The sequence below is a fragment of the Apus apus genome, chromosome 5 (assembly GCF_020740795.1).
Source record: "Apus apus isolate bApuApu2 chromosome 5, bApuApu2.pri.cur, whole genome shotgun sequence".
Taxonomy (NCBI): Eukaryota; Metazoa; Chordata; class Aves; order Apodiformes; family Apodidae; genus Apus; species Apus apus.
In genome coordinates this window covers 791,376-814,666 of record NC_067286.1, presented here as the reverse complement: position 1 = coordinate 814,666, position 23,291 = coordinate 791,376, and the positions used below count along the sequence as shown (strand labels likewise).

Sequence of the window (23,291 nt, the reverse complement as noted above, 5' to 3'; positions counted from 1 at the left end):
TATCTGTGTGCAACAGGGAGGAAGCACAACTCACACATTCATTCTCTGTGCACAGAGATGGGCGAGTTCAGCCTCCTCAGGCCATGAAAAGCAGAGGCAAAGATGCACAGTCAGATGACATGGCCATTAATCTGTGCTGTGCTATTGCTTGAAAAGTGGTGGTTATTTTTGAAATCCAGCCCTCAGAGCTGTGTTCAGCTGTGCAGGGTGTGCACACATGCACATTTCCTCCTAGCAAAATGAACAAAGCAGTACTGATTTTTTTACTCTAAATTTCTGCAGACTGCATTTATAGTCACAACCAACATAGACAATACAGGTTCACACCCAAAGAGAAACTTTATTTATATAAAAGCTCCCCAACATTCACCCTCTTGGAGTCCTGCACTTAGTGAAATGAGGACAATTTCCTCTCCACAAACATGTGAAAACTACAGCTCAAAGCACTGGGAACCCCTGCGACTGGAGCTTCACCTTCCAGCAAACAGCAAGGTCAGTCCCCAGGGCACAGTCAAGTCACTCATCAGCCTTTCCTTGGTTGCAACATCATGTCATAAAAAACAACAGGCCAAAGACAACCCATGTTCTCTGGGAGAACTCCCTGCCTCCAGAAAGCTGGCTGAGATCTGTGTCCACTCAGCAGTACACCCAACCTCAAACTACACCAACCAGATGCAGAGCTTCCAAAGTGTTACGAACGCTTCTGCTACAGAGCTGCCCAAGCAGCCCTCCCCACTCCAGAACCTGAACCACTGTCTACTTACAGGAGTTTCTAAGCATTAAGAACAATACAATAAATCCTTTTCAGACATACTTTTCAATCTCCAGAGTTTCCCCAAGGACACATTCTCTGGACAAGGCTTTCCTGCTAGCAGGACAAACCCTTTATACAGTGCAGATGGTTCACAGGATGATCAATTGGCTCAAAATGGGCTCACCAAATCGATGATGCAAGGTTGCATCTCTGCATACATCCCTACCCTGAGCAACCAGCTTTCTGCCCAAGGCCTCTGTCCTGAGCAAAACCAGACCTCTTGCTGCTGTATCTCAAATTCACTCACTTTCATCTTCCCCATCCACCCTATAACCTCTGCAGATCTCTTTCCAAGACAGCGCATTATGCAGCCTTCACTTACCACAGCTAAATCAGAAGCTGAAGGAATTGAAAGAACATTCTCAACCTCCCCCCATCTGCTATTGGATTAACAGGAGCCAGCACCTTCCCACAGCAGTCAGCAGGGATTTCAGATGTTAAGAGGAAAATGCCAAATAACTGAATCCAGTTCCCTGCAGGCCCCAAACAGGAGACTGGAACAGGAGTGTGAAATGAGGTTTATTTCCTCTAGAAGAGTGAACAGCAGAGCATGAGAGACTGTCTCTGGCCAAGAGCAGAGAGCTCAAGCCTCACTATTTACTCAAGAACTTCAGCCAAGAAAGAGGAATCCAAACATACCTATCTCAGCCTTAAAACATGAGGAGTCAGGTAGCAAGACCTCATCCATCCCACCCCTTCCCAGCTCATAAATGTGACCAAGGAGACAGTAAGAAGTTTAAAACACAACACACTGCCAATAAAAACAATTACAATTTTTTATGAAGCCTCTAATCTGCCTGTAGAAATGACATTGCCAGAGGCAGACACCAAGAACAAAAACCAGGGCCAGAGTTCAGGCAAGGGTCTATCTGGCATCCTGATGAATTCTGAGTTACATGAGCTAACCCAAGCAGAGTGACTCCTCAGTGTCACATCCCATTGCCTCCTAATGAGAGGGCAGGGGAAGGGAAGGCAGAATAGCTTGCCTCTGCTGAATCAAAAGCACAGGGCAAGGGGAGTGTGGGAAGCCATCCAGCCCTTCCTGGGTCCCAGAGCAGGATCAGCTGGGACAGTTATCAGCTCTGACAGATGTTAGCTCAGAGGGCTTCAGGAGGCCTCTGTCAACAGTGGAGACTCAGCCACCTCCCAGGCAACCCCACCCAGTGTCTCTCTATTCTCAGAAGCAAGGCCTCTACAGACATACTATCTCAGGCCAATAATCTTCCCCTAATTAAGTTGTCTCTGTCCTGAAGCATTAGGAACTATCCACGGACTCTGAACATGAGAAATCAATAATACAAGTTTATTTAGATACATCCTTCAGGAGTCCTTGGAGAGCAAACAAACATCCCATTGCAACAGGTAGCAGCAGAATTTAGGCAGAGCTGTTCAGCTGGGCAGGTGGAACACCAGATCCTCAACAATCTGTCTCAGCACTTGGGTTTTCAACTAAACACAGGTATAAGGCAGCTAAGTCTCAGGCTCATAACTAAAAAAGCCTCCTAGTGGAGCCTCAAGCAGAACTCAAAAATTAAAGAAGCTAGTAAAGAATAGGATCCTGAAGAGTACAGTGTCTGGAGTGCTGGGGGAGAAGGGCTGGATGTTCATGGGCTACACAGCTCTCCTTTGTTGGCAGGTCCAGTCTCAGGATGCAACACATGCCCTTGACTCCATTTGTCTCGGGCAAGCAACATCTTTTGTGTTCTTTGGGCACAAATCTCAGAGCAGACTGATCTGCAAGCTGACGAGTGTCTGACACACTCACTGACTTTACAAGACCTCTGAGCCCCAGAGCTCTCTCTTTCTGCACCACAGGAGCCTGCTTAACACACAGCTTGGGATTCCTGCTAAAACCCATAGGACAAAAAGAAAAGATCATGATTGCAGCTCTGGCTTCCAGTCTCTCATTTGCCTTTAAAGGCAATTGTTAGCAAGAACCCAAGTTTAGGAACAGAAGGCACATGCCTTCCAGCAGCGGCCTGCACTGGAACAAAGGGACCTGGAGAGAAAAACCACACCCATTTATTTGTTCACAGTAAAAAGAAAAGCTTACACCTGACTGTGGCAACAGCCAACAAGACTCAGCATTTAAGGAATACAAATCCTGTCCTACTCCAAGCTGAGACAGCAGAGGGCCTGGCATAAAGCAGGGAGGTTTAAGGGATTGTGGCAGAACTGCTGTGTTCTCTGAAGGGTAAATTTACACGACAGCCACCCTGCAGCCTGGATGAGCAGGAAGTGCAATGGGGAGATGAGGATGCCAAGCTGAAGGCAGAATCTCTCTAGAGTGACACAGTTGTTTTAGGACAACAACAGGGCTGTAGTCCTAAGGAGTGGAAGGAAGCAAGAGAGATGGGAAGGTGGGAAGGAGTAACTCCTGCTGAATTATCTGTTGCCATGTTTTCCAGCTGGAGCAGCTTTACTTGCTCCCAGAGTCTGCACTTAAGCAATACGAGGTGCAGTGGGATCTCAAGCACATCACACTCACTGCCTTTCCTGGGACTGCTGCTATGACTCCATCACGTGCCCTCAGCCAAGCCAGGCTGCCAAGGCCTCTGCTGATGGAAAAGTGCTAACTGTTGGATTTCTAAACAGCTTTGGTGAGCAGAGAAAAAAAAAAAGCAGCACCAATGAAAGAGCAGCAATCATTTGCACAGAGATTAAGAAGGATTAGTTTCCCTCCCAGGTCAGAAGAAACTAATTTTGGGGACAGAGGACTAAGATACACAGCTGTAACTGCTTTTTACTCCCTGGATACACCACACTAGCACCTTCTGTGCCTGTTTGCTGTATCCATCTGCTGACTCTCTTAAACCTCATTTATCAAACTCAATATACACTAGCAACACTAGGGCTCCCATTTTTGTCTACCAGCTTCTAGGCAGTACAGCAGGGTCAAGTCCAGCAGTAAAGGAGAATGCAGCATCTCCAAGGACAGACTCAGAATGCAAGAAGACATCATGGACTGACAAGCATCAGGCAAAAACCGTCAAGGCCTCATGCATCTCTGGAGGAACCGCCTGTATCTGTCAATCCTCTCCCACAATAATCCAGAACTGAAATTAAGCTGTGGTAGGTAGTAATTCACCCTCCTTTCACCAGGGGCAGTGATAAATTGTATCACTGGCAATAACAGACCATAGGAAGTGTAAGGGTTTGGAACAAACTGCTTTCTGCACAGACCACGTGAAGAGCTGAGGGGCACAGGTGGCAGTGAGCCCCTCTGCCCCTTCCAGCCTTGCAGCGTCCTGTAGTGGGAAGACAAAGGCCAGCAAGAGTGTGAGAACAGACTGGCAGCCCAAGGGACAGGTTAAAAAACAAGCTAAAGAGCTAAGAAATTACACTACACACACAAAAAAAAAAGGTCCACACTCAGTCTTAAACTCTGTAGCACAGAAACCCAAAAGGCTCTGTCCTCTGAGGCAGTGGAAAGGGGTGCTGGAGTCCTAAGCAAGTTACAGAATGTTTATTTTAAAAGGCAAAGATGGAGCAGCAGGCAGCTGAGTAAAATACGAGAAAGTGAAATATGAGAGGCTGGAGCAAACTCATCATAGAGAAACAGCCTGAAAAATTAGTAGAAAATCCATTTTGTAGGAATTGCTATAAATCCACATGTACTGCTTAACTCACACAGTGCAAGGGAATTTTTGTATAAAATCTACAGAATCAACACAGAAGATTAATTTCTATGACTCAGGAAAACTTTGTTAGTAGGATGCCATCAGCTCATGCTATTCAGGTGTACAAAATTGACTTCAATAATGCAGTCAGGTGTAATAAATCAGGGTAAGAGATAAAGGAGGGAGCAGCTCCTGCTATTCAGGTGTATGAAGTTTGGCTTCAACAAGAAAAATGCAGCCAGGTGCCTTAAATCAGGACAAGAGAGATAAGGAGCCCATAGAGAAGTCATAACACCTACTAACAAATGCTTCCTAAACATACTGCCTTATAGCAACATTTCATGAAAATTAAAATATTCTAGCATGGAGCATGTCCTTAGCTGTAGAATCACAGATTCCCTTGGCTTGGAAGGGAGCTGGAAGCCCTATGTCACACCGTTTAGCAGTTCCATTCAGGCAAGAGCAGGGTCTGGATAAAGATCCCAACACTGCATAGCTGCTCTCTCCCCCCCAAAAAAGCTTAAACCCCAGAATTCCTTTGCCCTTTTAAGAACAATCAGCCAGAGCTTTTAGTGAACGCAATCCACCATTTTCCCAGGAACTACAGTTATTTTGAAGTGAATCCGTTTTATTCCCTGTTTTCTTCCCCAGCAGTCTTCCTCAGAGCTGCAAGCCCTACACTTATTCCTGCAAAAACTCAGAGGTTTTTCCCTTTCACTCCCAGTCCTCTGCATTTTTCCTGATACTGAGAGAAAAATAAAATGCTAATGTTAGCTCAAAACTCACTCACCTCCTCTGGTGCCTTTCTGGGTGACAGTCCTTTCTCCAGCTGCTGTTAGCCTCTCTGAGCTGCAGCTCCTTTGAACAAGAGATTTTCTGCTGCAGCACACCTGACTTGCCTAAGATTTAATGGAGGGAGAAAATGATTGCAACAGGAGCAACTAAATCAGTCTCAAAAGCAAACAAATTGCACAATAAAGAAAAAGAATGCTAATCCATACCCTAGACCAGTGTTTCAGCTGTCTTCAGACCAAGCCAATCTAATGCTTTAGTGAGAGACTAAATTATGGGGAGTGAACTCAATTCAAACCCTAGCAGCCACTTTAGCCTATATCCAGAGGTTTGGGATCAGCCCAATTTGAAAGTAACTAAAACAGCCTGTCTCCAGAAGTGGCTGCTTAGCCAGGGCACCCCTCAAGCTTCACTGAAGTTGCAGGCAGGGAGGCACCATGAAGCCACTTGCACCGAGGAGACAGACCAGAGAGCAGATTCCTGACCTGTATTCCTGCTCTAGGCCTGCACCAGGAGCCTTCCTAGCACTCATCCCTCCTTGCAGCACCATTCCTTGCACCTTCCACCCCTCACATCCTCCTCCAGGCCCCATCCCATCCCGCAGCCCCCACTAAACGCCATCCGACCCTTCACACTCCCAAGCGGGCACCATCTTGCCCCTCACACCTTCCTCTTCTTGGCGCTTTCCTCTGCCCCTCACACCTTCCTGCTGGGACCCATCCTCCACCCCTCACACCTTCTTACCGGGCTCCATCCTCGACCCCTCACACCTTCCTCTAGGCACTTTCCTCCACCCCTCACACTTTCCCGCCGGGCTCCATCCTCTGCCCCTCACACCTTCTTACCAGGCTCCATCCCCACCCCTCACACCTTCCCACCAGGCTCCTTCCTGCCCCTCACGCCTTCCCGCCGGGCGCCATCTTCCCTCTCACGCCTTCCCGCCGGCCGCCATCTTGCCCCTCACGCCTTCCTCTAGGCTCCATCCTCCACCCCTCACGCCTTCCCGCCGGGCTCCTTCCTGCCCCTCACACCTTCTTACCGGGCTCCATCCTCCGCCCCTCACACCTTCACACCAGGTTCCATCCTCCGCCCCTCACACCCTCCCGCCGGGCGCCATCTTGCCCCTCACGCCTTCTTACCAGGCTTCATCCTCTGCCCCTCACGCCTTCTTACCGGGCTCCATCTTGCCCCTCACGCCTTCCCGCCGGACTCCCTCCTTCGCCCCTCACACCTTCCTCTAGGCTCCATCCTTCACGCCTTCCCGCCGGGCTCCATCCCGCTCCTCACACCCGCCTCTGGGCTCCCTCCCGCCATCGCCCCTTTAAGCGCGGCCGCCGGGCGGCGCTGCCCCGGGAGGCCCCGCCCCGCGGCCGGCGGCGGCGCGGGCAGCGGCACGAGGCGGCGGCAGCGGCATGTCCTGAGCGGGGCGGCGGGCGCCGGGCCGGGCCCAGCACGGAGGGGCCGGTGGAGCAGCGGGCCAAGGGCCGGGCCCCCATGAGGGAGAAGGAGGCGGCGGCGGAGCGGGGCAAGCCCGCCACTTACACCGGGGACAAGAAGGCGCGCATGGCGGCCAAGACCAACAAGAAGTGGGTGCGCCTGGCCACCGTGCTGGCCTACGTCCTCTCCGTCTCGCTGGCCGCCATCGTCCTCGCCGTCTACTACAGCCTCATCTGGCAGCCGGTGCGCGGCGGCGGCGGCGGCGGCTCCGGTTCCGGCTCCATCCCCCCCGCCGCCGCCAGCCCGCAGCCCCGCGCCTCGCCGGGCCCTGCCGCCAGCCCCGCGCAGGAGGCGCCGCCGCCGCAGACCGGCCCCGGCCCCGGCCTCGCCCAGACCCACCGCCCGGACGCTTCGTCGCTGCCGCCCGGGGCCGAGGCGGCCGCCGCCGCGCTGCGCCGGGTGCGCGGGAGCCCCTGAGGCGGCCTCGGTGGTCACCCCCCCCCACCCCTCGGCCGGGGGGATGGAGGGCCCGGCGGCGGGCGGCCCGGGGGGCTGGCGCGGCCCCGGGGGGCTGGCACCGCCCCGGGGGGCTCTGGCCGGAGCGGGGTGCGGCGGCCGCGCTCGGCGGAGGGTGGAGGCGGCTGCCCGAGCTGCGATCCCGAGCCCCGCGGAGCTGCGGCTGCAGGCGGACCCGCTGGGGGACGGAAGGATTTGTACTCGGTAGAACTGCGGTATCTTTTGGGGGTTTTCTTACCCTTTTCCCCCCCCCCCCCCCTCCCTCCGTTTTTCCTCAAAAGGGAATTTTGTGTCTTCGTTTTTTCTCCTGACCGGGGCTCGCTTCTCCCTTCGAACCTGCGTTGAATTCCTGCGCTATTTATGCCAGTCTGCTACCTATAAAAGGATATCGGTGTCCAAAATTCCTCACCATTTACAGGATCAGCTGGGAACAATACGAATTTAGAGGCTGTAATCCATTGTTTAAGTAAAACCAGTTTTGTTTAACGATAAGCATAAACTTATTTAAACACATGTGAAAGGTAAATTGACTTGTTTACTATATTAAAATATTTTCCCAATATGAAAGTCTCTGTAACACTGTATGTTCTCTCTGGTGGTGGGAGGGTGATTTGGGAGGAATGCTGGACTGGAAGGGCTCTCTGGGTAGCAGAAATGTTTCCTGTAAATGGGCAACTGTGGCATATGATGTTGTTGATTCATTTGTCGTTGGTCTCCTTAGGTGAGGCTGGAGACATCTCCAGATGTCCCTAACTGCTCATCATGGCAACTAAGCCCTGGTGATGACAAAAGGTTTGATCTTTCCCAGGAGAAGCAGGTGGAGCTCTGGCAGTGGGTGCTGAGGGGCAGCTGTGGCCATGCAGGGTGCTGTGAGGTGCCTCCTGGCTCGTGTGCCCTGCGTGGGATGGCTGAGCTCCCAGATTGTCACAGCACCTGGGTGGCACCCCGGAGCCATGCCATCAGGAGGTAGGTCTGTGCCAGCCACCTCATGATGGGCCCTGGGCAGGTTCTTCTCCCAGCTTGGATGTTTTCCTACCCTGTAGCGCAGAAATATTCTGCTCGGCCCTGTTCATTGATGAGCTGTGAAAAAATCTGGCCTTCAATGACTGTGGGAGGTGGGCTGTCAACTGGGAAACCAAAAGAACTGTGTCTTTGTGAGCAGCTGCTTCTCGGATTGATGGTCTCGGTTGAATGCCTTAACTGTGAGGCTGCCAGGCTGTTCTGCATCCCTGTGAAGTGATCCCTGGGGTTCAGGGGTCTTCTCTGCTGAGAGACAGCATTGTGCTCTGATGTAGTGGAGGTCTTTCAGTTGTGCAGATCATGAAGGTACCGGGCAACACGGCACTGGGCTTGGCTAGAAGTTGGAGGGAAATCAGCTGCATCATACCTGGACTGGTGGTGTTGCATTGATCCTGGGCATTGCTTTACAGCATCTGTGAAAAGCAGAAACCAGGAGCAGAAGGCTTCCAGGGAGAAACTAGGCAAAAGGAGCGTTTTGGGAATGATCTTCCAACCCCCCTTTCTGGAGAGCAGGCAGGAAAGTCGGTGTGGTGTTAACGTGCTGGGAAAGAAAGCTGAGCTGGTGGGAAGGAGAAAAGATCCCACAGAGTCATTTTGGCCCAAAGTGTATGTGTGATCACTGCCACCGTTCTGCAGGGCAGGTGGAGGAGCTGGTGAAGGCTGAGAGCCCAGAGCTGCTGCTGGAGCAGACGGCTGCCCTGCCACTCCCCTCAGCTGGGCTGCTTCTAAACTCCTCCCGTTTGCCCACTGCAGTGGCTGGGCTGGTGGCAGCAAAGCAGCTCGGGGCTGTGGCCAGACAGTTGGCTGGGTCGGTCTGTGTGTGTCTGCCCTGTAGCAGGGGGGGCTTCTGTTCCCTTGGCAGCTGTGCCTGCAGCACCTTGATACCTGTTCCTGGAGCTGCCCTGTGCAGGCAGCAGCTCTGGGTCCTGGTTGTAGAGGGAAAGGCTTTCTGCAGCTCTCTGGGGAAGGAAGGAGTAAAAGAGACAAAATAGCTCATTGTTTGGTGCCAGTTGAGTTTAGTCTGTTTCTTGGCTCTGTTGCTAAATGCAGAACCAGTTGGGAAGTGTTTCTGGGAGGGAGCTTGTGTTTAACTTTTAAGACCTTTGAAGGTAAATAAAAGCTGGGTAGGATGGCACGGGCACTGGGATTTATCCAGTCCTGGCCTGCAGCTCAGAACTGGTGAATCTACAGCAGCTTTGAGCAGCACCTCCAGTGTCTGCTGGAGCTGCACGGACTCCTGGCATTTTTCACTTTAAATACAATTGCTCTCAGAAGACTAATCGAGAAGGGCTGCGTGGAGCGGATGGAGGCGGAAGTGAGCGGAGTTTAACGGGCTGCGTGGCCCTCTTCCAACCTGCCGTGGGACTGCCCAGAGGTGCCTTTTATCCAGGAGCAGGAACAACTTAAAGCTCTTCACCTGGTTTGTGGTTTTGGTGGCAGAGGCTCTTTGGGACAGGAACAGTGCTCAGATCTGCTTTATCACAGGGAATAGACCCATAGCTGACGGTTGCCTCCCTTTCTGGTGCTAAAAATAGTTGATGAGCCAGTACGAAGATGCTTGTGGCTGTCTTCATTCCTGTATGAAAGTGCAGACTTGATGAGTTCCCAGACTGTGTGTTTTGCATCGTCTCCTCTGCTGACAAATAGAGATTTAAGTGAAAGGTTTCTATTTCTGTACCCGTTACAACTGGCTTTGGAGCATCCTGTGACTTCACTGCTCTTGTACTAAGCGTGCAAGGGGGAAATTGTGGCTCACAGAGATGCAGAAAAGTTGCAGACTGCTGGCCCAACAGTCCAGGAGCTTTTGTGATTTGAGCAGCCTTGTTTTCCAAAGCCCTTTTGGACCTAGATTCTTCAGCTAAAATTTCTATGTCCTTTCCCTAGCCAGGAATCTCAGTCCTCAGGAGGAAAATCTGTTCCCCTCGAGATGCTGTTGCTGGATGAGCCACTCTGTGCTGATTACTCTCTTTGTGGCAGACTGTCTAGGAAATCAGCGACTGAGTGCACTTTGCAAATAATTATGGTAATAAAACCACCTAATTTGGAGTGTTTTCTAGGTATAAGCTAACTTTTTAAGATTCAGGGTACTGGGGATTTCTCAGGAAGTAGGTTAGCTGCAGCAGAGAACAGCTGGATTGTCACCTTGGACTGTGAATTTTTGCATGATGTTGCCAGCTTTGTACTGAGACCATCAGCTCCATCTAGATGATAATTTTTTTGTGCCCTGAGATGGTAGAGTCACCAGGCTCAGGTAAACCTGAGGTTTAAAAGGCAAACTGACCTGTTATCTGTTGTATTACTTCAGCTCCAATTCAGTCTTCCCTTTCATTGCTCCTCAGTAGAACCCAAACACGTTCAGTTCACCTGGTGTCATTGTGCCAGACAAGATAAGGCCCAGGCTTTTGTGTTGCTTCCTAGATAGAAATCACTGTAGCCTGGTTGTTTGTAATGTTATTTCCTTGGAATTGCTGGTGAGTTCTGAAAGTCAGTTTGGACAATGTCTTAAGCATTTGCTTTAGTGATATAGGGAAGTTAACAAGAGTCCCAAGACTTCTAACTGCAGGATGCTCCTGTAAAAGCACAATGGCAGTAAATGTGGCTGGTATAGTGGCACCTGTGCTTCTGTTATTTACTTCAGTTTTTTACTGATTAAACATGCTAGTAATTCTGTAATGCCAGCTTTCCTCCAAGCTTTGAGTCTCTGTATTATTTAGGTCCTGAGTTCCAGATTTTTGTCATCCAAGAGGCTTTAAAAAATATTGCAGAGAAAAAAAGTTGCCATACGTGAGTGCTTCAGGTGCAGCTAGTTCCTAATCAAGGTAATTGCTTAAGAGGATGGAGGGAAGACTAGATCATGTTCTGCTTTGCCTTTCTGACTGAGGAGAGTCTCATGAGGGTGGAAACTGACTTCTTGTGAGACAATTTCTGCTACTGCTGCCTTGTCCAGCTCTCGCAGACAGCACTGACCCTCCAGCACCGTGTGATGCTGCTTTGATCCTTGCAGAAGGGTTTGAGCTGCAATCTCTGTCAAATGGAAGTGCTTCCCAAAAGGAGAACTCGGTGAAGAATTATGAACGATGTCCAGTCAAAGGTGTATCTAGATCAGAGGATGTTTCCTCAAACCTTGGTAATTCTTTCCTTGCACATAGATGCCTCTGGACTTACACCTTTTTGTCAGTGTATAATACCTATAAAAACCCTCTGCCTGTACGTGCTGGGCTTGTCCTGTTGAGCTCAGGTTGTTGCCAGTGATAGAACTCGCGTGCAGAGGGATCAGAAGGAGGGAAATGGCTGGGAAGAGTTACTGGGGCATGTAATATGCTCAGCAGCTGGCTCACACTTTCATCTTCTAAAAGCTGCCCGTTGCTCATGCATGTTCTCCTGCGGTCTCAGCTGATGTAACACACACCATCCTAATCCCAGTTCCTGGGACTGGGCTGTGTTTTTTATTTGAAAGGTGGTGTTATTTTTCCTGCTGATCTTAGCTCAATTCATGAATGTAGCTGAAGAGCAGTCCTGTGGTGTAGTGTTGGTTACAAACTCAGTAGCTGCTTCTGAGCATCAGGGGTCTCCTTCAGGGAAGTCAAAAGCAGTCTTGGCTCTGGAGAGGGTTGTGCACGGGGGGATGGCTGTGAGTCCTGCAGTCAGCAGTGTGGGGAGAGGGGAAATGATGCAAAAGACAGTCCTGCCCAAGCTGGAGCATAAAGTTGAGGGGGTGAAGCTCAACTTCTGGCCATTTGGTGTGTTTGGAGACAGTTCTGGGAGACCCTGCTCTCTGCTCAGCTGTTGTCTGGTGAGGAATTCCCGGTGCATTAGCTTTGCCTGCCAGGAGCTGCAGGGTCTGTGAGCCTGTGAACAGGTTGAGCTGTTCCAACCTTTCCAAGGGAAGGCAGCAGGCAAGGGTTTCAACTTCACACCAGTGCTGAGCCCTGCTCCTGCTCTGTGTCTCAAATTTGCTTAAAAACCCCTACTGTGTTGTGCATTCTAAGTACAGAACTGACTAAATGCCAATTCAGCTTCAGGCTCTTATGTCATTAGCAACCAGTGATTCTGAAGAGGAACCGGTGTGGAAAACAAGTGAATGCTTCTGTTATTTCTGCTTCTGGACCCTGCAACAGGGCTTGTTACCAACCCTGTGCTATGCTGCAGTGGGGCTGAGACCCATTGAGGTGGGAATAGAGAACTGGAATTGCTGTCAAGATTTTACCTTGCCTGCCTCCTACAGGAATTGGCTTGGTGAAGCTTGGGAAACTGAGGTATCTTCCAGCTTGATCCAGCTGTATTTTTTTCCCTTGGCTTGAGGCTTTTTCAAATTGATCTCTTTATACAAGAGTTGATTCACTAGGCTGGAAGAGATTTTAATACCAAGTTTAGCTACAGAGTTGCTGTGCTGAAGTTGATGGTGAATTTTACCAACTAGAGGAGCACCTAGAGACATGTTCCTCTGATTTAAAGAGAGAGAAGTTTTCTGCCTGAGACTTACTGGTGCTTTCCCGTTGCCTGGAAGAGCTAGGATAACTTTCACAACATCCCTGAGCTACCAGCTACTGCTGGGAAGAAACGGGTACCTCTACAGGCAGAGAGGTGACTTTGCACTCCTGCCACATTTGCTGCAAGACAAGTGTGGTGGCAATGAGGTGGCCTTGATGCCTCCATGGAAAAGTGAACCTGGTGCTGGGATGCAGGTTTCCTGCAGGGAGCTGCTTGGGTGGGTTAGCTGAGCTAGCCCAAGAGGCAAGTGCTCCCCTGAGGGGTAAGCAGTCTGAAGGGGAGCTGGTGCTCTGAAAAGCGGAGATTCCTGATTCAGTTCAGAAAACTCTACATGTGGCACTGAGAAACACTAAGAAACTGGAGCTTTTTCCTCGTAATGACAACTTTTATTTCATATAAATAATTCCTCTACATCAAAGTTTTCAACTTTTTAGTCTTTTCTCTCACTGTAAAGAATAAACAGCTAGCCAGTTTTCTGAAAAATTGCAATCCAGGCACCAACCAAAGTGCATTTGAGCAAAGTGTTAATGAGCAGGGCAAAATTACCCTTGGAACAGGCACTGCCTGTCCAGTCCCACCCTGGAGCTTGGCAGCTCCTTCCCAGGCATCATTCAATGCAAAAGTACTTGGCTTTGCAAGAGAAAAAGAAGAGGGAAATGGGGGAAAAGTGTCAGTTTTCCTTTCAAAAAGGAGCCTAGGGCAGTAAGGCAGGGGAACAATTGTATCTCTACATCTCAGTGCTGTGCCAGGGGCAATGTACAAGTTTCTACCTGGCTGCTGGTGCGGTGCACCAGGCTCCTGAGCTGTGTTTGGGGTGGCCAGTGAGGCAAACTGGTTCCTGGCATGGCTGGTGAGGACTCAGTCAGGACCAAGACTGAGGTCAGTGACCTGATGTAAAATAGTAATAAATTAAAAAGTAAAATAATTGTAAGCAGGTTTTTGAGCCAGTCAGATAAGGAAAATGAGCTTTTAACAGTGATGGAGAATCTCCAGGGCCTGGTGCAGTTTCACAATCTGGCTTTAATGTATCTGTTCTTTTATCTGTTGGAGAAGTCCAAATGAACCCAGTCTGGGCTTTGGTGGGGTGAAGATGTTTCTACTAATAAAAGATGAAAGGTGCACACTCTGTTTTTAGATACTACCTACTCTGAAGCCAGTAAACTCTCCTGAATTTGGCACATGGGGAAAATTCCAGGCTTGTCCATCATGAGATAGGTACTGTGGATCTAAGTTATGTGGAAAACCAAAATGTTTATCTGTGCAAATATTAGTTTATTAAAGCAGCATAAGTATTTCAGTCCACACATGCCACCCTTGTCACCAAGGCAGTCTGCTGTTTGGGTTAGCAAATGCATCCTGCAAGGAAATCCAATAAATCTCCACACGTGTCTGCATGTACATTTACTTCTGCATCAAGTTTTAGAGCAGCACTTCTAAGTGAGGGTGGGATCCTCTCTGCTGTGTCATTCAGAAGACAGAACTTGTGTTGTTCCTTGTGCTTGCTTTCTGTGTCTCCTTAATTGGCAGCTATATTTCAGCTAGGTCCTAGTTTGCTGTGGACCTCTGAGCTGCTTGGAAATCCAGGCAGCTGGAATTCTTGCTCATTTATGCTTGTAAATGCTCTTCCAGCTCCTCATTTTGAAAGGTGTCTTAAGGCCAGGTCAGGATGTCTGCATGGCAGCTTCCAGGGGAGCTTCTCCCCCCTTTCTCAAGCACAAGGCTATAAAAGGCACAACCAGGAAGACAAAAACATTTGATAGGAAGCCTTAGAGACCTTCAGGTCCAACTTGGCCTGGGTCTGGAGCCAACTCCTTTGTGCATTGTGGTGGAGAAGGGAGGTTATTATTGCCTTTGTGCTGCATGGCCTGTGGAGCTGCAAGTCCTCCAGTCACTGCTGGTCTCAAGAAGCAGCCTTGGTGCTTTGCTGAGCTGTGGATCTCCTGCTCAACCTGGCAGCCACCTTCCTTATTCAACAGCACAACCTCCTGATGTGCTGATTCAGCCTCTGCTGCTACATCCAAGAGGAGGAGGAGAGGAAGGTTTTAAAGGATGAGGTGCTGTAGTTGATGTATGCTTGCCAAAAGCTCCTGCACCCTACAGTGCCACTTGGGAATGGTCCATCCCTGTTGTGCCCCACGACCGGGGCAACAACCATACGTCTGTGCCAACACTTCATCCATCTCCAGACCCCCAGGGCATGAGCTGCTCTGCATGCTGCATCTTCATCCACCTACTGAGCTACAGCCTAACACCTCTCACCCCATCTCCCCGTGCTCCCTGCCCCACAGCAAGGGAGAGCTGGCACAGCCCCTGCCCTCCTCCTGGCACAGCCCTGAGGGAGGGAAGGGGTGGGCTGCCCAGAAACTTAAATCTTAACTTTAAACAGAATTAGTTATTAAATAAAATAAAGTGCATACAGTAGACATTTCATTGGCTTGTCACACAGCTGCAATATAGGCAAAACAAATCCGGAAGAGGAGTGATGGTGGTGTCTGTAGGTTGGGAGTGTGTGTAGCCTTCCCTGTCCTTTGGCATATGGAGAGGAAAGGGGGATGCTAAAACTGTGAGCAGGGAGTGGGGGTGGTGATGGGGACCCCCTGGGTTGTGAGTGGGTGCTGAAGGGCACAGGAGAGGTGCTGGAAGCTGATTTCATAGAAGATCAAAGAGTGAGGAAAAACCTGTGCTCCTCTTCTCATCCACCACCTCCAGCACGTTATCCTGGTGAAACAAGAACAGAGACAGCAGCAGGATGATCAGTCCTCAGGGAACTGCTGAGCAGTAAATGAAAACTGCCTGCTCAGTTTCAGTCTGACCTTCCTGCATGGCTGGGGCTGCTGGGAAGAACCACCACCCACCTGCCAAATCCAATGGGAGCAACAGGGGCTCTGCAACCCAGGGAATGCAGAGTGTGAGTCTGGGTGGAGCTCCCAGTGCTCCCCTGGTTTAGCTGGGACTACTTTACTCTCCTTTTGTTAATCTTGTCATGGTTTTGCATGTGCTTGTACAGCACCTGCAGCAACAGGAGGAGGGGCTGATTTTGGGTAGGGCTTGCTGGCCCCCTCTGCTGAAGGCTGGCCTGGGGGTGCAGCACTTGGCAGAAGGGGGTCTGGGCTTCTCTGTAGTGAAAACACTGACCTGTGCCTGGGAGTCTGCTCTCCTGTGCCTCCAGACCCACATACATTGGTTTTAATTGGGAAAGGCAGATGTTTTTCTTTCCCTGCAGTTGCCAGGTGCTCAGATGCTGCTCAGAAGGGCTGAGCTGGCATTTTCCTGCATCTATCTTTAAATCCACTGATCTGCCTTTTGCTGATGGAGATTCCATCCCCCAGAGCTCCCAAGAGACAGGCAGAAGGGGGTATAAAAAAACCAAACAGATGAAATGCCATGAAGGCAGGACAGGTCCTGGTAAGCCTGGCTTGCAGAAAAGGAACTCCAGAGGGTGGTGTGGGCTGCAGGAAGGACCAAGGAGCCAAGTCAAGCCCGTGAGACCCGAGCCTGCCAATCCTAGGCCAACGTCCAAGACAAAACAGCCTGTTCTTGTCTCCTGAGCCTTGAGGAAACTGGTATGTTCTTCAGTAGCTCCACAAGTGCACTGAGAAGTGTTGGCTTCTGCTGGTACTGCTCCCTGCACCAACCTTTAGCAGTGGTTTGCATCAGAGGGCTGACCTGTGCTGACCTCAGTCCTGCAGCACTCAGGCCCTGCCTGCCCCCTCCCCCTTACGTCAGCCAGAGCTGCAAGGTCAGATCCCTGGAGCTGCTCTGGAAATCCACCCCCAGCTGCATTTTCTCTAAAGATGTTAAGATTAATTTTCTCATGAGAATTAAAGGAAAAGCTTCTGTGGTTTTTGTGCATCGTTTACTTCTCTGGGACTTCTTGGACATTCTCCAGGGATTCCAGTCCTGCACTTCGGGTAAATATTTATTCCTTGTTAGTTGAAGCAAAGGATGAAAAGCCCCACCACTCTGCACAGCATCTCCAGCCAGTTTGAAGGTGATGGAGATTTTTTGTGCCATAAATAGAGGCTTGCAGTGGGAGCTGTGAAACCCACTTGGTGGCTGCTTGCAAAGATGGACGAGCAGCATCTGTGGTGGGGAGTCAAATCTGCACATTAATGGAGAGGGACATGGGTCACCCACAGCCCAGGAGCAGGGCAGGTGGGACCATATTGTTACCACCAGTTACTGATGTTTACTGGTGCTACAAATCTCTGCTATGCTTTGGGAGGTGTGAGGCACATGAAGAGAGTGCATGTCCCTGGCAGCAGGGGAAGGGACCTGGTACAGGATATTCTACTTGATGGAAATTCCACAATACCAACTTTTTAATGAAATGATATTTTGACGTTCCTTTTGGGGTTGGTAGGTGGTATTTTGCAAAATCATCCAGTCTGTTTCAATGCTGATTTCCCAAAAATTGGACCATATCAAAACTGAATCACTGGTATTTAAAAACACAACATTTCTTTTCTTTGAAAAGGTTCAACAAGGGCTCCAATTTGGGTGTTAGGAAAATGAGATGTTGAAGCAGACACGTTGCTGCTACATGGATGGCATTTGTCAAATCTGGTTTTTTTTCACAGTGAAAAAAAAAAAATCTGACTGGGAAGTCACCTGCTACCTCCTGGCAGGACATTATTAACCATGAGGGCACTTGCCTTCAGATGCTTCTCCTTAAGGCTGCTCCTCTCTCACTTGGGTTCCAGTTAAATAACCATCTTCCTTTTCTTGCTACCAACGCTCTGTTGGTAGCAAGACCATAGTCATTCAGGCTCTGTATAACCTGGATTCTCAGCACGGCCCTTGCTCATGTTTTCCACCAGGCACTCCAGGCCATTCCCAGGTATAATCCCTGCCGGTGGCACGGGCACAGAACACAGTGCAGGTTTCCAGCTGGCCTGGATTTACCAAGGCTGAGCTGCTGGGCACCTCCTGGAGGCCTGAAGAACAACAACCCCTTCACCCTGCCACAACTACTCCTTCATCTACAGAGAACTTGGGCTGCCATTGTTTATACACCATGGGGTGAAAAGCACCCCCTCTGTCCCCTGCTGCCATGGGATAACCTGGTAGCTGTGTTGGCCTGACACCAGAGCAGTAATGAGGCACAGACCCTGCCATCCAGTATTAAACTGGTAAAAACTGTTCATGAGCCACCAGCCCACAGCCTCTTAAACTGCATTATGGGCCCTTCACTCAGAACTACCTGTTCCTTAAAGATTAGCCTCCAGTGGAGAGTGGAAGCAAATGAGTGTGGTGGTTTGGGCACCTGAATTCCTGGTGCTAGACACAGAAAGGAATAAATAAACTTCCAATTTTGCATACTAAGAGAAAAGATGCAGCTCTTGGTTTTATGCTCGATCTTCTTGTTCTTTCAGCCTCCTGAATGATGCTCTCTCTTTTTCTGGCTGTTGCCAAACCCAGCTCTGCCTGATAATGCTGCACTGTTCATGAGACAGGCTGAGAAAGGTAGAATCCTTGCCCTGCCACATGTGGTCATGTTCAGGAGGGACTCCAGCAGAGGTGGTGATGTTTCCCTCAAGGATGACACACCTAGTGAGTCCCTCTGTAGGCCATATGCAACAAGCCAAGCCCAGGTGTCCTATGGGATGCCCCATGGGCAATCCTTGCCCTGAAGCATGGTCTGGAGCCAGCTGCAGGCACCAGCCTCCAGAAGCCAAAAAATCAAACAGAAAAACCTGCCAAGGATTCAAACACACCTCAGACAGGGGCAATCCTGCAGGAGCTGGTTCCAAAGAGTTGCTGTGATATAACATGTTGGAGAGAGTTCCATGAAAATGAAGTAGAGCTTGGCAGCTTTTTATATACCATGGCCTAAACCAGGGTGTCTGTGGAGGGCTAGGAAACAGGAGCCAAGGGAGCAGGGAAGGGCCTGTTACCAGCCAGTGGTTATTTCTGACTGCCATCTGTGTCATTATGGAGCCTGTCATGTTGATTTGGGGACTTCAAAACAACAGCAGGAATAGACACGAGGCCTTTTCACTCCAAACACACTGACAGCTTAACCAGCTTGAGCCAAATGAGCTTTTGCTTCTTTGGTGGCTGTTGTTGTTGCTGTTTGGTTGCTCCTGGGAGCCCTGCTGCCAGGCCACGCAGAGGAAGGTTGGGGTTGTGCTGAGTGAGCACTACAGAAACCCTGCGTGTTTGTGTCAGCCAAGGGATGACAAATGGGACACAGGGAGCAGGCAGTTAAAGGCACGACCCTCTGTCTTCCTCTTGGCTCTTCTCCCCACTACAAATAAATCATGGCAGAATGTACCCCATCTGCAAATGAGCTTGTTTCAGAAAGCCAACCCTGATAGTGGCCTATCACTGCTGCAGAGGGAGAGGTTAAATTGTTTTGTGGTGACTTCAGTAGATAGGAGGTGACAATGATGCCCTAGAGCATCATGAAAGAGCCAAGCAGCACTCATTCCCTAAATGCTCTTGCAGTTGATGGAACTAAAAAAAAAACCAACAAACCAACCAGGAGAAGCCCATTGCTGAGCTGGAGGACACAGAACTTGTTGCTCTGGCCCACCCAGGCACCTCCTCGGGGTGCCCTGCCAGCCAGAACACCCGTGGCTGCAGGGGAAAGAGCAAGAAACCTTCAGATGAGACAACCACAGAGCACACAGAGAGGACAAGTCCTTGTGTCTTTGTTGTGAATTAGTGATTGTTCTAAGGAGTAAAAAGAATGCAAATGCACTCTCTTGGTGCAAGGTTTGATGTAGCTCTGCTTGTTCCTGTGGTCCTAATGCTTCTGTTAAAGGTGGCAGCGCAGATGAGCTGCTGTCCACGTCCTGCTCAGGGCTCCCCTGAAATCTAAGGCATCTCCTGAATTACAGGGAGTATCAGAAAAGGGAAGCAGCTTGCTTTAATTTGTCTGCATCAAAAGGTGGCATCTGATGTTGAGTGTGTAGTTCAGGGACACCTGGAAACCCAAACTGTTGGGAAAGAGAGGAAAGTGAGGAGCTGACCTGGGGGGCACGATCAGGCACGGGAAGCTGAGCACTGCAGGTGGGAGGAGATGGAGGAGATGGGAAGGCAGGCAGGATGAAATGATAGAGAGTAACTGGGACACCAGTTAACCCCTCATTTCCCCCAGCATCATGATACTTGGTGTTTCCCAAGCAATAAATATTTTAACTGAGAAATACTGGTCTGAATTTCTAGCTCAGCCAAGCAGACACGGGAGCACTGATGTGCAAACAAGTGAAGTCACCTTCTCTTCTCCAAGACCTGGGGCTCTGTGTGTAATTAAGCCTGCCCTGATGAATTCAGTGAGGAGTGATGGAGTAAAGAGCTGTGCTCAAGTGGACTCAGGGCCCTGTCACCAAACCATAGGGATCTGCAGAGCTGAGATGACAATGGACAGCTGTAACTCATTGTTCCCTCTTAGCTAGTGTCTAATTAATCACTAATTTTCTCACTCAGGATAACTTTAATTCCTCTGCTTTTGGAGGAATACTTGGAAGATTGGAGAGGCATGGCCTGGACATTAAACTCCCTCCATGTGCATCCAGGTGTCTCTTAACATTTTCCTAAGTGCTGTTGGAATTCATTTCCCCGAATCAAAGGGATTTCAGTTCAAGCACAGAACCAGCTGGTTCTTGGTGTTTTGTCTTTTTCAAAGAGCTGAAAGGCTTGTGCTTCTCCAAGCCTTTTGTATAGAGTGGGATTATAGTGCAAATCTTTTTGTTAGCAGCTTAACCACTTCATCCCTAAGCTCATTTGTGCCTCTGGGATGAATTCTAAGCAACACCCAGGGACAAGCTGCTGGGTTGGGGCCTGCTGGAAGGGGGGAGAGGTGCTTGGTGGGAGTGACCTGCCTGCCTAGCTTTGGGCAGCTCAGTGTCCCAGGGGCTCACTATGGAGGTGGCTGCTGCCTAGGGTAGAGGCAGGAGTATCCTGAGGGCAAGTCAGGTGTTAGGCAAGCTGGGTTGAGTTCTGGAAGTGCTTGTGTCTCTCCTTTGAAGAGAAACAAAGCCCAGATCTGAAGGCAGGTGTCTCTGTGCTCAGCCTGAGGTAGGGGGAGTGAATCACAAACTTGCTGCCTGACTTGGTGGCAGAATGACACCCTGGCCTGGGGTGTGACATCCTGACCTGTGGTGGCATTGCCTGCCAACAACATGTCTTACAAAGGTAACTGCCAAGGAGCCCCTACTCTCTTTCCTTGTCCTGCCCTCCTGATTTCTACCTTATTTTTCTGGCTGTCATACTCTGTTCTTTCTCCTGGCTTTTCTTGTCCTGCATTTGCCCTTCTGGGAGAAACTGCTTTGCTTGAGTAACACCTACGTACCCAGATCTGTTCTTCCTCCTTTCTATTTTGTTCACAGGCCTTTCCAACAGGAGCCATCTCACCTGTTGTGTTTACACACTGCCTGGCACATTAGTGTTACCACATGTACAACCCAACGTGTAGCACTCACAGACCTTGTACAGGGAAGGGAATCCCAGGTGCAATAACCTCCTTCAAAGCACTGTCCACCAGGTGGGCCTCAGGAACTGTGCAAGTGCTTTGGGAAAGGGACCACACTGACCTCAGGTTATTCTAGTTGTGATCACCCCAGAGACAGAAAGAAATTAACCCTGCTCTCCTTTCTGAGGTTATCCCTTCCGGGGAAGAGTTTCAGTTTGTGCCTTAACTAACCCCATCAACCAGAGTCAACAGCCCAGTTTTCTGTCCAAATTCTCCTGTCTGACTTGCCACTCCAGGGCAGGTCTTTGTGATGCACAGATTTAGGCTGCCTGAGGGATCCACAGCACTGTTCATTAACACTTCTGGACAGTTATCTGGGATGATGCTGTCAGGGCCACAGAAAATGGAGCTGTGGATCTGCCCTACAACTGAGTATAAATGGGACAGCAAACACACCATGGGGAGGTGGGTCAGGAACTCACCTTCTGTCTCAGGCAACTGGTGCAATCTTTGCTAGTTGAGAGTGTCCCCTCTGTCCTTGTCCTTGCAATCTTCAGGCTGGTCCCCTTCCCTGGACTGTGATTTCACTGTGTTCTGCTCAGGCACAACAGTCTTGTCAGAGGTGGCTTTCCCTGGGGGCAAAGGCTCTCCTCTGTGTTCTGTGCCTTCAGCATCTTCACCTCCTTTCAGTGCAAGTGTTTGCCCCTCAAGGGCGGTGTCTTGGGTCACTTCCTCCCCTCTTTTTGTCACCAGCTGTCCTTGACCTGCATCCAGCCTGTCTCCCTCTGCCGTGTCCAGCTTTCCTCTGTGGCCATTGGAAGAGTCCTCACTGGACTCCTGCTCTGAAGCTGTGTTTTTCTCTAAGCCAGCTCCATCTGCTGCTCCTGTGGGCAGTGACAAGGTCTCCTCACTGCCATGCCTGGTGGCTTGCACAGTGTCTGGAAGGTTGCTCTGTGGAGCAATGCTGGGAGTGCTCTCCTCCTCCTGAGAGGTGTCAGCAGTGCCAGGCTTCCCATTGGCATCTTCCCCAATGCCTTCCTTGCTTGGCTTGTGCCCTGGTTCTGAGTCCCCTGTGCTGGTCACAGACACCTCCGTGCTGAAGCCCTTCACTCCTCTTTGCTCCTCCTTCTGGCCGTTCTGGGCAGACTGGACCTTTCCATTCCTCAGCTTTTGTGATGAGGAGGATCCATGATCTTGGGGGCTTGGCTGTTTCAACTTTTCCTCCAGCTCAGCTGTGCAATTGTCTTCCACCCCCTCCTCACCTCTGCTTTTCTGCTTGTCCATACCAAGGCTCCTCTGTGAAAAGGAGGAGATATTTAGCTCAGCTTATTAAAGCATTGATATATGCTATTTCTTGTCTGTGATAGTTCCCAAAACTTGGGGAAAATGTTGGGAAGGCCAGTCAAGGAAGTAAAAGGATGTAGGTGGAGAAGTGGTCAGAGACCAGAGTTAAGTGGGGTTGTGCTGACAGAGGGTCAATGCAGGACAGAGGGTCTCCCACATCATGCCATCTGGGGAGTGCTGTTGAGGGGTATGTGTGCCCCAAGACAGGTCTCCCAGCTCTGCTCTGGCTCAAAGCCTCCAGCTCTCCTGACAGGGCATGTGCTGAGGAAACTTAGCAGCCAGCCTGGACTGATGGACTCACCTGGCCATCAACATCATCCTTCAGAAAAGACATGTCCTCTCCTTCTTTTGCATCCCATCTGCCAGGAAAGACAAATCAGAAATCAGGCCTTCAGGGTCTCATGTGGCAAAGCCTCTGTCCCTGCCTGACACCTGGGTAGGGATTTCTGCCCAGGACCATGCAGTCCTTGCCTCAGCCCCCCGAGCAGGCAACCAAAGATAAAGGTGGAACCAGACATAGCTGGTCCAGTTCCTTCTGGAACGTGCAAAACACTCAGCCCATCCCGAGCCACTCATCTGAGACCACTAAATCTTAATGAACTGGTTGTTATAATTCTAAATGTAATGAAAACGTAAAATCCAATTGCCAGAACAGACCTCTGTCATTAGGCTAATAAGATACACAGGTTGCTTGTGCTGATGTCTGCCAAAGCCTTGTCCTGCCTGACAGTGCCCAACTGTTCCAGACCCCCACAACAGCAGACAGTGAAGGATAAAATTGTTTTGGAGTAGCCTGGGAGATTGGAGCCATGGACACGTGCAAGCAGCCTGCAGGAAT

General features: G+C 50.1%; 2 protein-coding genes across 5 annotated transcripts in view; one reads left to right on the top strand and one right to left on the bottom strand.

Annotated features, from left to right (window-relative positions):
- Positions 1-6,596: 6,596 nt before the first annotated feature.
- INAFM2 (InaF motif containing 2) lies at positions 6,597-7,746 on the top strand. Its single transcript, XM_051620704.1, has one exon. It carries the CDS (start codon positions 6,721-6,723, stop codon positions 7,138-7,140), a length of 420 nt encoding a protein of 139 aa, XP_051476664.1. The 5' UTR covers positions 6,597-6,720; the 3' UTR covers positions 7,141-7,746.
- A 5,268-nt stretch (positions 7,747-13,014) lies between these two features.
- CCDC9B (coiled-coil domain containing 9B) overlaps positions 13,015-23,291 on the bottom strand; it is a 68,308-nt gene continuing 58,031 nt past the window's right edge. For all 4 annotated transcript variants that reach the window (XM_051620700.1, XM_051620699.1, XM_051620703.1 and 1 more), the window contains 3 exons: positions 22,755-22,812; positions 21,592-22,405; positions 13,015-15,408 (listed from right to left, as the gene is read on the bottom strand). In XM_051620700.1, the coding sequence (XP_051476660.1) occupies positions 21,623-22,405; positions 22,755-22,812 (841 nt within the window). In that variant the 3' untranslated portion in view covers positions 13,015-15,408; positions 21,592-21,622. The remainder of the gene's footprint in view (positions 15,409-21,591; positions 22,406-22,754; positions 22,813-23,291) is intronic.